The sequence below is a fragment of the Neoarius graeffei genome, chromosome 18, assembly GCF_027579695.1.
Source record: "Neoarius graeffei isolate fNeoGra1 chromosome 18, fNeoGra1.pri, whole genome shotgun sequence".
Taxonomy (NCBI): Eukaryota; Metazoa; Chordata; class Actinopteri; order Siluriformes; family Ariidae; genus Neoarius; species Neoarius graeffei.
In genome coordinates, this window is record NC_083586.1 from 26,251,147 (window position 1) to 26,264,924 (window position 13,778).

General features: G+C 42.1%; 1 protein-coding gene across 1 annotated transcript in view; it reads left to right on the forward strand.

Moving 5' to 3' along the window:
- The window catches only part of dmd (dystrophin), a 509,910-nt gene that overhangs the window by 157,655 nt on the left and 338,477 nt on the right, over positions 1–13,778 (forward strand). The window contains exons 30-31 of the mRNA XM_060898614.1: positions 4,780–4,941; positions 5,108–5,215. Of these exons, the coding sequence (XP_060754597.1) occupies positions 4,780–4,941; positions 5,108–5,215 (270 nt within the window). The remainder of the gene's footprint in view (positions 1–4,779; positions 4,942–5,107; positions 5,216–13,778) is intronic.

Below are 13,778 nucleotides of genomic sequence, written 5' to 3' on the forward strand. Positions count from 1 at the left end.
ACAAATGCTATGGCAAGGAGGAGTCAGGATGCCAGGTTGGGGGGGTGTTCATCATCATCCCCACACTCAGAGACTGAGACTGGGAACCACCCAGCAACAAACCTTTGCAAGCAAGAGCTTAATGTACGAGCAGCTGACCTGAAGTTGAAGATGATAACAAAGCTGAACATCTGGAACTAAGCCCAACTACCAAGACTGAGTGAGGTATCTCCTGAAAGTCTCCGTGAAGATGTGTATGAATGATCCCTATTATGACCATCACTGATGGCCAACAAGCTGATGTACATCACAGCAATCTGATCCTGGAAATGCTTGGCTATAAGGAGGACACTAATCATAAGGTGCAATATCCACCATAGAAGAGAAGGTTGGAGGCTAAGATCAGGGTGACCCAGAGAGAAGTTAGTCAGCTATCAGAACTCCAGAAAGGTATGATGAAGGCTACCTAAGAAATACAGCAAGCTGTCCATACCTGAGACTCATAGTCCTGGCTACCCATCTAAGGAGGTACACAAACAAAGCTGAAGCCAGGAGAATAAATTGGATGTTCTCCACTCAACCATCAAAGGAGTACACCCAGTGGCAGGATTAATAACAGCATGGTTCCAGACTGAACAATACTGGAAAGGGATATGACAGAAGGACTATCCCATACATCTACCACCTGATAACCTGCCTCTGCACAACGTGAAAGCTCCTGTCAGGCATCATAGCGGATAAGATGAATAGGCACATGACTCAAGATGTGAGTGAGGTCCAGAAAGGAACAGGACATCAACAGGACTCTGAGAATCTTCATCAAGAACTCAATGAGGCTGTGGAAAACAACCCTAGAGGCCAAATTCAAGCCTCTATCAGTGGAGTACACAGATCACAATCAACACAGGTCACACAGCCTATATCGGTAGAGTACACAGGTCACTGTCAAGTGCAGCATCTACATTGTCTTGCAAAAGTATTCATCCCCCTTTGTGTTTGTCCTGTTTTGTCACATTACAAGCTCTAGTAGAATTAAAATGGATTTTTGGGGGGTTATCACCATTTGATTTACACAACATGCCTACCACTTTAAAGGTGAAAATCATTGTTTTATTGTGACACAAACAATAAGATAAAAAAACAGAAATCTGGAGTGTGCATAGGTATTCATCGCCCCAAAATCAATACTTTATAGAGCCACCTTTTGCTACAATTACAGCTGCAAGTCTCTTGGGGTATCTCTCTATTAGCTGAGCACATCTAGCCACTGGGATTTTTGCCCATTCCTCACAGCAAACCTGCTCCAACTCCTTCAAGTTAGATAGGTTGTGTTCGTGTACAGCAATCTTCAGGTTATCCTACAGATTCTCAATTGGATTGAGGTCTGGGCTTTGATTAGGTCATTCCAAGATATTTAAATGTTTCCCTTTAAACCATTCCAGTGTAGCTTTAGCAATATCGTTAGGGTAATTGTCCTGCTGGAACGTGAACCTTCATCCCAGTCTCAAACCACTGGCTGACTCAAACAGGTTTTCCTCCAGAATTGCCCTGTATTTAGTGCCATCCATCTTTCTTTCTGTCCTGACCGACTTTTCTGTCTCTGCAGATGAAGAATATCCCCACAGCATGATGCTGCCGCCACCATGCTTCACTGTAGGAATGGTGTTCTCAGGGTGTTGGGTTTGTGCCACACATGGTATTTCCCATGATGGCCCAAAAGATCAATTTTAGTCTCATTTGGCCAGAGAATCTTCTTCCATGTGTTTGGGGAGTCTGCCACATACTGCTGGGCAAACTCCAAATGTGTTTTCTGAAGCAGTTACTTTTTTCTGGCCACTCTTCCATAAAGCCCCACGCTGGGGAGTGTACAGCATAAAGTGGTCCTATGGACAGATCCTCCCATCTCCTCTGTGGATCTTTGCAGCTCCTTCAGTGTTATCTTTGGTGTTTTTGTTGCATCTCTGATTAATGCCCTCCTTGTCCGATCTGCGAATTTTGGTGTGCAGCCTTCTCTTTTAGGTTTGTAGTGGTGCCATATTTTTTACTTTTTCCTATAATGGATTTAATGGTGCTCCATGGGATATTCAAGTTTGGGATATTTTTTATAACCCAACCCTGATCCATACTTCTTCACGACTTTGTCTCTGACCTATTTGGAGGCTCCTTGGTTTTTATGTTGCTTTCTGAGTAGTGTTGCAGAATCAGGGTCCTTCCAGAACAGGTTGATTTATACAGACATCATGTGACAGATCATGTGACACTTTGATTGCACACAGGTGAATCTCAATCAACTAATTATGTAACTTATGAAGTGAATTGGTTGGACCAGCTCTTATTTCGGGGTTTCATACGAAAGGGGGTGAATACCTACAGTATGCACATTCCAGATTCCTGTTTTTTCCATCTTAATTATTGTTTGTGTCACAATAAAATAACAATTTTCACCTTTAAAGTGGTAGGCATGTTGTGTAAATCAAATGGTACTAACCCTCCAAAAATCCATTTTAATTCCAGCTTGTAATGCAACAGAATGGGACAAACACCACAGTTAATGAATACTTTTGCAAGTCACTGTACCAAGGAGTAGCCCTGTCCCTGCTGCTGAACCCCCTCAGCCAGATCATCACCAAGAGCGGTTATGGATACAGACTATGAAATGGAGCAACCATCAGCCACCTCCTCAACATGGATGACATCAAACTGTATGCCAGGTCTGAGCGAGACATTGACTCATTGATCCACACCACCAGGATCTACAGCAATGATGTTGGAATGTCCTTCGGACTAGATAAGCGTGCCCAGATGGTAACAAGGAGAGGGAAGTCAGAACTGAGCAGATGGTGCTACCAGACAACATAATAGGAGACATGGAAGACAGCTACAAATACCTTGGAATCCTGCAGGCAAATGGCACCCATGAAGAGGCCGCTAGGAAAGCAGTGACAGCCAAATACCTACAGAGGGTAAGGCAAGTTCTGAGAAGTCAACTGAATGGGAAGAACAAGGTCCAGGCCATCAACACCTACACCCTGCCTGTCATCAGATACCTTGCTGGTATAATAAGGTGACTGAAGGAGAAGATAGAGGCCACCGACATCAGGACAGGAAAACTCCTGACAATGTTTCACCCCAAGTCCAGCATCCTGAGGCTGTATGCTAAGAGTAATGAAGGAAGCCAAGGACTAGTGAGCATCAGAGCCACTATCCAGGATGAAACAACAAAGATCCATGAGTACATCAGGGAGATGGCCCCGAATGATGAAGTGCTTAGTGAATATCTCAGGCAGCAGACACCTGAGAAGGAAGTGCAGGAGGAACCATCATGGAAAGACAAACCACTGCACGGGATGTACCACCAGCAGATAGAAGAAGTGGCTGATATTGAAAAATCCTACCAGTGGCTGGATAAAGCTGGACTGGAAGATGGCACAGAGGCACTAATCATAGCTCTACAGGAACAGGCCCTAAACAAATTATTGTTTGTGTCACAATAAAACAACAATTTTCACCTTTAAAGTTGTAGGCATGTTATGTAAATCAAATGGTGCTTACCCCCAAAAATCCATTTTAATCCCAGCTTATAATGTGACAAAACAGGACAAACACCAAGGGGGATGAATACTTTTGCAAGACACTGTGTAAAAATAAATAAATTATATATAAAAAAATGCGCGCACGCGCGCACACACACACATATTAAATATATTATATGGACACGAGTGTTTTACTGTGAAATATACTTGTACTTTTCATATATAAATGTACTTTTCATATGTGATGCATCTGTGACCTGCAAATTCAAAACTGTGACACGAATCTTTACACGTCACTTGTGAGGAACTTGAATTTTTTGATAAATTTGGGTCCTTTTTGTTTGTGAATGTCTGTATAATAAAAATAACATCACATGTTAGCTTGAAGATATGAACTTCATCTTCTCGTGTTGAAAAACTCGCATTTTTCATATGAAATATATGGTGGATCTGAATGAAATATTTTCCGATATTTCACTCCGATGACGTCACTCCCAGTGTTTCCCTGCTGACTTGACATGCATTGTCAAAATGGCGGACTGGTTCAAAATTAAAATTCTTATGGTTAATTTGCATTGTTTTTTTGTTTGTTTTTTGTGGATGTGTCCATATAATATAAAAAACATTGCACGGTGGCACGAAGATATGAAGTTTATCTTCTACCACTCATATTTTTCATAAGAACTATGTCCGAGACATGGAGAACCAAAACCGTGACATAAATCTCTATATGTCAGTCGTGACGAAATCAATGAATTGTTTTGAAAAATTTGGGTACTTTTTGTTTATGAATGTGTCTATATAATAAAAAGAAAATCACACGTTGGCTTGAAGATATGAAATTTATCTTCTCGTTTTGAAAAACTTGCATTATTTATTCAAAATACATCTCGGATCTGATAGATAGATAGATAGATAGATAGATAGATAGATAGATAGATAGATAGATAGATAGATAGATAGATAGATAGATAGATAGATAGATAGATAGATAGATGTATTTAGATGTATTTAATGTGATTTCCTATTGCATCCATTGTCTCAGGTACATTTTGTGCAGTTTTATAAGAAATTTGGCTGATAGGCTTTTCAAAGAATCTTGAAGAATCTGCTATATTTCTTCTGGAAGCTTTGACTGATGAACTTGGTTCTGTTTTTACAAGTAATATCTGACAACCAATATTCACTTTGTCTGAAAAGTGATCTTTTACATAATTAAAAAAAATAGAGAAATTATCTTTCACTTTATTATCCTTTACTACGACAGGCTTTACAAAGGCGACAACAGCTAGAGAAGAGCTTACAGTGGGTGAACAAGAATGACAAAACTCTTCGTCTAATCCAAGATTCTCTAAAGACAACTGATCGTCATTTGACTGCATATCTTGCAGATGGTATAGATGCTGCTCAAATACCTCAGGAAGCTCAGGTTTGCATATTTCTCAGTGTTTTCATTGTAATCGTTTTAATACGGGATTTTATACTTTCTATAACTTGTACCAAGATGTTCAGAAAAAATATCTAAATATGTTGTTGGTTAAAAAAAACAAAATCCTTCTTAAAATGCTTTTTTTCTTTTGTTGTTGTTATTATAGAAAATTCAAACTGAACTGAGTGGTCATGAAGTGACTCTCGATGGTATCAAGAAACAGTCCAGTGAAGATGCATCAGAAAAAATGGTCACTGAGATTGATGCTACATATGTGAGCATTTTAAACTTTTCATTTTTCAAATTTCTCTTAAAAATACACACACGAACTAAAAAGAATGTTGATAAGTACATGAAGCTGAACATGATATCCATCTTACTGACTTTTAAATAAAACATATGGTATTGCCTCAATTTAAGTTTGCTGTCTTCACAGGTTCATAGTTACGTTCACATTACAAGCCTCATTGTTCAATTCCAATTTTTTGCTCTGATTGTATTTGCCTATCTTGATGGTTCACGTCCTTTCAAGTGACTTGTATCTAACTGTAATGTGAATGCATCGGTCCTCCAAAGTGGCATGACTGCACGCATTGATAAGTTTTTTGCATGAGTCATCTGCTAGTATCTAATGTATGCATTACATTTTGCTCTGGAGGACAATAAATAGTTTGTCAGCTGTACATGATCAGATCAAGAAGGTGAAAAAAGCCAAACCGCTAGCTTTTGCTCTTCACACAGATATTTGTCCTCCATTGTTGTTTTGTTGTGCTGCCTGGGCCAGCTGATGAAGACAGTGCATATGTATTGACAAAAAGCCACCTGAATTCCGATCTAACTGTTCTCATTCATGCCGCACTGGGAGAGCGGTCACATGAGAAGTGAGCCTCTTCTTGGGCAGGGAAATGCAGGAGCCTCCACAACAGTGCCCCTCATGCCAAGCCTACCACAGGTGGCTTCTGTACCCAGAGACTGTACCTTCAGGAAAGGCCGTTGGCATTCCCGTGCTGGACCCCCGCTTGGTGCTGGCCTGGAAAGGGAAGTCTTGCAGGGAAAGGAACCAGTATGTGGAGTTTGAATTCTTAGTTTGTGGCTAAAAATGTGACATCGGCGGGGTGCATGGTCAGTAATTAATGTGAATTGCCATCCAGTAGACACTCTCACCAGAGCTGGTAAGGGCTGTTTTCAGGGCCTGAAATGCCTGCTCAGCCTTGGTGGGCGATCTGACCTGGTCAGGGTGCTCCTTCCTTGTTATGTCTGAAAGAGGAGATGTTTGTGATGAGGAATTGGGACATATCTTCTATAATATCCCACCAGCGCCAAAAAGGCATGTACCTGTCGCTTGGTGCTTGGCTGGGGTACTCCTTCACCGCATTGATCTTCTTTTTGAGGTGTCTGTACAGTACTCTCCTGATGCAGAACCCCAGGCACTGTGCCTTGGTCAGCCCCAGTTGGCACTTGTAGGTGTTTGTGGTCAACCCAGCCGTCCAGAGCTCTTCTCATACCACTTTCAGCTGTTGGAGGTGCTCAGCCCAAGTGGGGGAATGTATGATGACATCGTCTCAGTAGGCTGCTGCATACTGGTGGTTGGGCTGCAAGATGATGTCCATCAGTCACCAAAATGTCGTTGGTGCCCCATGGAGGCCAAACAGGAGGACCTGGTACTGCCAGTCCCCCAAGGACCTAGAGAAGGCAGTCTTGGGTTGCACCTCAGGTGTCAAAGCCACCTGCCAGTACCCGTTTGTCAAATGGAGAGTGGAGATGAATTGTGCCCATCCAAAGTGATCCACAACGTCCTCCACCTGAGGGGCAGGGTAGCAATCAAACTCCACAACTTGTTTGAGCCTCCAGAAGTCATTGCAGATCCGGAGACTACAGTTAGGCTTGGGGACAATGACAGTGGGCTGTACAAGGGGCAGACAGACTCCTCAATGATACTGTTCCATAGCATCCAGTCTACCTCCTCTTCCACAGCCTGCCAGCAGGCCTCTAGGACATGGTAGGAGCCTTGTCTGATGGCAATCCCGATGCCGTGTAGGGTCAGGTGGGTCCATCCTGGTTCTACTGAGAACACATCCCCGAATTGGTCCACTATCTTGCAGAGCTCCTGCTGCTGGGAAAGTGTGAGGTTTTTGCCTGGCTGAACCATGGTACTCTCTGCTGGCTCTGTGGAGGTAGAGGCAAATGCTGACAATCCGGGTAGTGGCTCTATCCAGCATTTCAAAAGATTGATATAATATCATTGTGTCTCCTTGTGCTGTGCTTACCAGGCTGTTGCAAGTAGTAATTGATGGGCCCCACTTGTTCCATGACAACGAAGGGACCCTGCCAGCAAGCCAGGAACTTGGAGTTAGCCAAGGCAACCAACAGCAACACATGGTCACCTGGATGGAATTCTTAGGGCTGGGCCCATCAACAGTAGATCTTGCACTGGACTGCCTGAGCTTCTTTCATGTGTTGCTTGATGAAGGGGGTCACATTTTCAATCCGCTTTATTGTCAATCCCCCAATAAAGTCAGAATTGAGCCCTCCTTTTTCTCACTCAATTTTTTTCTTTTTGACTCTTTTTTTTGCATGATGAATAGACATTTTTGTATTCCAGTTAAATTTTTGGGATGCCACTGGTTTGCCATCCAAACTGGTCCTATTGCAAGAGGATTGTGATGAGCACAGCAGTGTTGGGTTTTTTTTTCATACTTTTCCTCATTAAATGAGATTTTGTTCAGGTGATCACCTAATCAATACCTCATTTAGTAAAATGAGGTGTGCTTGTGTTGGAATTCCAATACAGACACTGGAATGAAATGGCTACCCCCCCCCACACACACATACACACAAGTGCAGAAAAAGTTAAATATTTTCCATCAATTATTTAAGAAAGTGAAACTTTAATATATTCTAGACTCATTACACATAAACTAAAATGTTTCAAGCATTTTTCGATTTTCATTTTGATAATTATGCCATACAGCACAAGAAATTAAAAAAAAAATCTCAAAATATTAGTTTCATTTCAAGTTTGAGTAAAACAGTATAAATACCTTATATCTCTCGGTTGAGTTTAGTACACGCAATCACAATCTTGGGGAAGACTGCTGACTTGAAAGTTGTCCAGAAGATGATCATTGACACCCTCCACAAGGAGGGTAAGCCATAGAAGGTTATTTCTGAAAACGAGATGCTGGCCTCTTCTGCCCCTCGTACCTGCTTGATCCATCCTGGTGCCCTGTGTCTGGTCGGAGTTTTATCGCCCCACTCCTGTGAAGGACGGCCCCATGAGGACAGTTGAGGGTTATACCTGTTAAAACTGTTAATATTATAGTCAGGCTGTCTGTTGTTGCCCAAATGAGGATGGGTTCCCTTTTGAGTCTGGTTCCTCTCGAGGTTTCTTCCTCATGTCGTCTGAGGGAGTTTTTCCTTGCCACCGTCGCCACAGGCTTGCTCATTGGGGATAGATTAGGGATAAAATTAGCTCATGTTTTAAGTCGTTCAAATTCTGTAAAGCTGCTTTGCAACAATGTTTATTGTTAAAAGCGCTGTACAAATAAACTTGACTTGACTTGAAAAGGCTGGCTAGAAAAGGTGCACAAGCAACAGGGATGATTATGCATGTCTCTGACATTGTCTAGAATTGTCTTACCTGGACTAAGGAGAAAAAGAACTGGACTGTGCTCAGTGGTCCAAAGTCCTGTTTTCAGATAGAAGTAAATTTTGAATTTCATTTGGAAATCAAGGTCCTACAGTCTGGAGGAAGAGTAGAGAGGCACAGAATGCAAGGTGTTTGAAGTCCAGTGTGAAGTTTCTGCAGTCTGTGATTTGGGGTGCCATGTCATCTGCTGGTGTTGGTCCACTGTGTTTTATCAAGTCCAAAGTCAATGTAGCCGTCTACCAGGGTAGACGCACTTCATGTTTCCATCTGCTGACAAGCTTTATGGGGATGCTGATTTCCAGCAGAACATAGCACCTGCCCACAGTGCCAAAACTGCTACCAAATGGTTTGCTGACCATGGTATTACTGTGCTTGACTGTGCAGCCGACTCGCCTGACCTGAACCCCATAGAGAATCTATGGGGTATTGTCAAGAGGAAGATGAGAAACACCCCACCCAATAATACAGATCAGCTGAAGGTCACTATCAAAGCAACCTGGGCTTCAATAACACCTCAGCAGTTCAACACATTCAAATGTAGCAGAATCAGTTATGCCCAAAATAAAAATGTAAAGTGTGTGTCTGATAAACACAACATAAAATCTGCTCATTCAAGTACGATATCATATTCCCAATAAAATAATAATAATAAATAAAAAATACAGAGAGAGAGATTAAATGCTAGCTTTACCTGTAGTGTTTGTACTACACTACAGGGGGAAGCCATAGCCTAATGGTTAGAGAAGCAGCTTTGGGACAAAAAGGTCACTGGTTCAAGTCCCTGGAACAGCAGGAATGGCTGAAGTGCCCTTGTGCTAGGCACCTAACCCCTAACTGCTTCCCAGGCTGCTCTGGGTATGTTGTACTGTATGTCACCCTGGATAAGAGGGTCTGCTAAACACCATTAATATAATGAATATGACATTCACCACATTTTCTACACCTTGAAATGTAATGTCCTACACCTCATTTTCATTTTTTAAAGGAGTTCCACACATAACTTTTTGATGGCTGTACCTTTCGCTTTGCGTGTTTCTCTTGTGTATACAGCAGCATCTAATCTCACAGTGCTACATGATTAAATGGCACCTAATGTGCTATTCTGTTGATTCATGGAGATTGGCAAACAGCTTTTAGGTACTGCGGCACTCAAGGCTGCACTGAGAACATAGACACATAACCCAGGTCTCAGTGAAATAAATATGTCAATTTAATGAAAAACAAGGAATAGGGAGTGTGAGTGGTGCAGTCGGTGGAGGCACTGGACAGGTCTAGGCAGGGGTTGGCTGCACCTGGGACTTTCAGTGATCCAGAGGCCTTGAGAGCAGGGGTGTTCACCAGTAAATGGTGCAGGGTGCTTCGACTCCTTGGCATTGGCGAGGTTGCCTGAGTGGAGAGGGAGAGAAAGTGTGAGCAAAAATGCATGCAGAAAACCCAACTAACCTCTGTGAGTTGCAGCACCTCTTTATACTTCCCTAGCTGCTTGAGGAGGGTGGATTGAGGTGATGTTTACGTCGCTCCAGCCATGTGTGATCAGCAGGTCCTGCCCTGTGGCCATGTTGCTTTTGGCTGTCCAAAACAGTGGTGCTGAAGTACTGCTGTCTCTTCAGCACCACGGGAGTGGTTGTGTGAGGAGCGATGCACTGCTTGGGTGCCGGTTTCCTGGGGCCACCGTCACAGTACATTACCACCACCTTCTGGTGATATGTTACTTACTGGCCTTGTTGCCAGTAAAAACAAGAGAAATATATTTTTTAAGACAAGACGATCATCACATAAACTACAACCCTGATTCCAAAAAAGTTGGGACAAAGTACAAATTGTAAATAAAAATGGAATGCAATGATGTGGAAGTTTCAAAATTCCATATTTTATTCAGAATAGAACATAGATGACATATCAAATGTTTAAACTGAGAAAATGTATAATTTAAAGAGAAAAATTAGGTGATTTTAAATTTCATGACAACAACACATCTCAAAAAAGTTGGGACAAGGCCATGTTTACCACTGTGAGACATCCCCTTTTCTCTTTACAACAGTCTGTAAACGTCTGGGGACTGAGGAGACAAGTTGCTCAAGTTTAGGGATAGGAATGTTAACTCATTCTTGTCTAATGTAGGATTCTAGTTGCTCAACTGTCTTAGGTCTTTTTTGTCGTATCTTCCGTTTTATGATGCGCCAAATGTTTTCTATGGGTGAACGATCTGGACTGCAGGCTGGCCAGTTCAGTACCCGGACCCTTCTTCTACGCAGCCATGATGCTGTAATTGATGCAGTATGTGGTTTGGCATTGTCATGTTGGAAAATGCAAGGTCTTCCCTGAAAGAGACGTCGTCTGGATGGGAGTATATGTTGCTCTAGAACCTGGATATACCTTTCAGCATTGATGGTGTCTTTCCAGATGTGTAAGCTGCCCATGCCACATGCACTAATGCAACCCCCCATACCATCAGAGATGCAGGCTTCTGAACTGAGTGCTGATAACAACTTGGGTCGTCCTTCTCCTCTTTAGTCCGAATGACACGGCGTCCCTGATTTCCATAAAGAACTTCAAATTTTGATTCGTCTGACCACAGAACAGTTTTCCACTTTGCCACAGTCCATTTTAAATGAGCCTTGGCCCAGAGAAGATGTCTGCGCTTCTGTATCATGTTTAGATACGGCTTCTTCTTTGAACTATAGAGTTTTAGCTGGCAACGGCGGATGGCACGGTGAATTGTGTTCACAGATAATGTTCTCTGGAAATATTCCTGAGCCCATTTCGTGATTTCCAATACAGAAGCATGCCTGTATGTGATGCAGTGCCGTCTAAGGGCCCGAAGATCATGGGCACCCAGTATGGTTTTCCGGCCTTGGCCGTTACGCACAGAGATTCTTCCAGATTCTCTGAATCTTTTGATGATATTATGCACTGTAGATGATGATATGTTCAAACTCTTTGCAATTTTACACTGTCAAACTCCTTTCTGATATTGCTCCACTATTTGTCAGTGCAGAATTAGGGGGATTGGTGATCCTCTTCCCATCTTTACTTCTGAGAGCCACTGCCACTCCAAGATGCTCTTTTTATACCCAGTTATGTTAATGACCTATTGCCAATTGACCTAATGAGTTGCAATTTGGTCCTCCAGCTGTTCCTTTTTTGTACCTTTAACTTTTCCAGCCTCTTATGGAGCACTTGCATGTGACGTCACAGCCGATCCAGATTGTGACAGACGCCATTGTGTCGGTCAAACGCCATATTCCGCCTTCTACTTCTACTTCTGCTTTTACTTCTACCTTTTCTTCTGGAAAACCCTACTATATACAATTCTACTACAACGGCTGTGGCTACAAGCTCTCCCTACCTGTGCACGTTTTTTATGTTTTTTGTGTGTATTTTTGCGTGTTGTTCGTCTGTACCGGACTTCAATATCCACTACAACCGTATGGACTTACTGGACATTGGTTTCCAGCAGAAAATGACGGTTTGTAGTGATTTCCATCGCATGCACAACATTCTGGACGAGAAAAAAAAAAAAACATTCCGGGCGAGACCAGCGGGGTCTCCGTGGATTGTTATCGGAAGCAAAGCGAAGGAGGCGGCGCCGGGAGCAGAAGCAAAAGCGAGGCTACAGGCAGAGCCGGCCTGTTGACTAAGCTCAGAAAACAGCTACTCAAACCTCCACTGCCAAGCCTCTACCTCTCCAACACCAGATCCATGTAAACAAGACGGACGATTTGGAATTACCTTATTCTATTCTATAATCGGCTGGTCAGTGCTATACTCAATACTTAAGTGACTTACCCATCCAATGAGGATTGTTATTTTCTTGTTTACAAGATGCCACATCTGAGTCGCTGACAAATCCTGAATTTCTGTAAAGAAAACTGTCCAGAGATTTATAAGCACGCAGTGCTTCACCACTGAACAGCGAGGGAAAGTTGATGAGGTAATTATACACGTCCGGGTATTCCGCTGGCAGTTCAAAATCCGGTCGTGAAAACTCCGTCCGGAAAGCCATAAGGGTCACAAATCTGTAGATCGTTTATTTTAGACATATATCTAGTTATCTGTTCATTAGAAAAATGAGCCGTGTAGTCCGTCGGTTGAAATTGATCCATTCTGTACACGAGTGCAGCAGTATTCAGCGGTGTTTTTGACCGACAAGATGGGGGTTGTGTACTTTCTGGTCACGTGACTGCAAGATCTCTATTGCCCCTGTCCCAACTTTTTTGAGATGTGTTGCTGTCATGAAATTTCAAATGCGCCAATATTTGGCATGAAATTTCAAAATGTCTCACTTTCGACATTTGATATGTTGTCTATGTTCTATTGTGAATACAATATCAGTTTTTGAGATTTGTAAATTATTGCATTCCGTTTTTATTTACAATTTGTACTTTGTCCCAACTTTTTTGGAATCGGGGTTGTATTCAGCTTTTTATATTTTAGCAACCATTCAAATGTTTGAAAATCATAATCCATCCCTAGTGTTAAGGAGCTTCACCTATGAGGGATTTATGTGAGTGTGTTATGTGTTGCAGAGAACTGAGCTCTTTCTCTCTCTCTCTCTCTGTGCCTGCCTGCATGCACCGAATAAACTCTTCATTTTTCCCTTGAATAAGTTACACGTCTTCCATTTTTTTTCTCAACATAAATCTTTTGAAACCTATAACAGTCACAACACTGTTTAATGACTTAAAACTTAACAGTCATGGTCTTTGCTTGTCAAATTTGTGTGTTCAAACTCCGTGTGATGTTGCCAGGGTGAGCCAGGTGTGAAGATATCTTGTATATGCTGACTGGAAGTCGACATATTAGAAGCTGTGCATGTGTGGATAAAAAAATTTGATAAATTAAATGAAAGTAGTAAGAAGTGTGTAGTCTAATGCTGCTCAACCCTAAGTCACCAATGCTGTTAGGCTATTTCCTCACAGGAATCTGAATGCTTTATAAAACTAGACGCAAACTAGGATTTTCATTGCTGTAGCAAGGCTAACATTTAAGTTTATCAGTACACTAGCATTCTGTTCCTCCAGCAGAATGGAAATTGACTTAACAGACATTTTTAATCAGTATAGGCAAATGTTAGCAAGGCTAACATTTAAGTCTGTTATTTGGGTTTAAATGTTATATGCACAGCAGCATATAAACAGACCGACACTGTAATCTACCCAGTGGAAAAGATTTGTGGTGTTAAAAT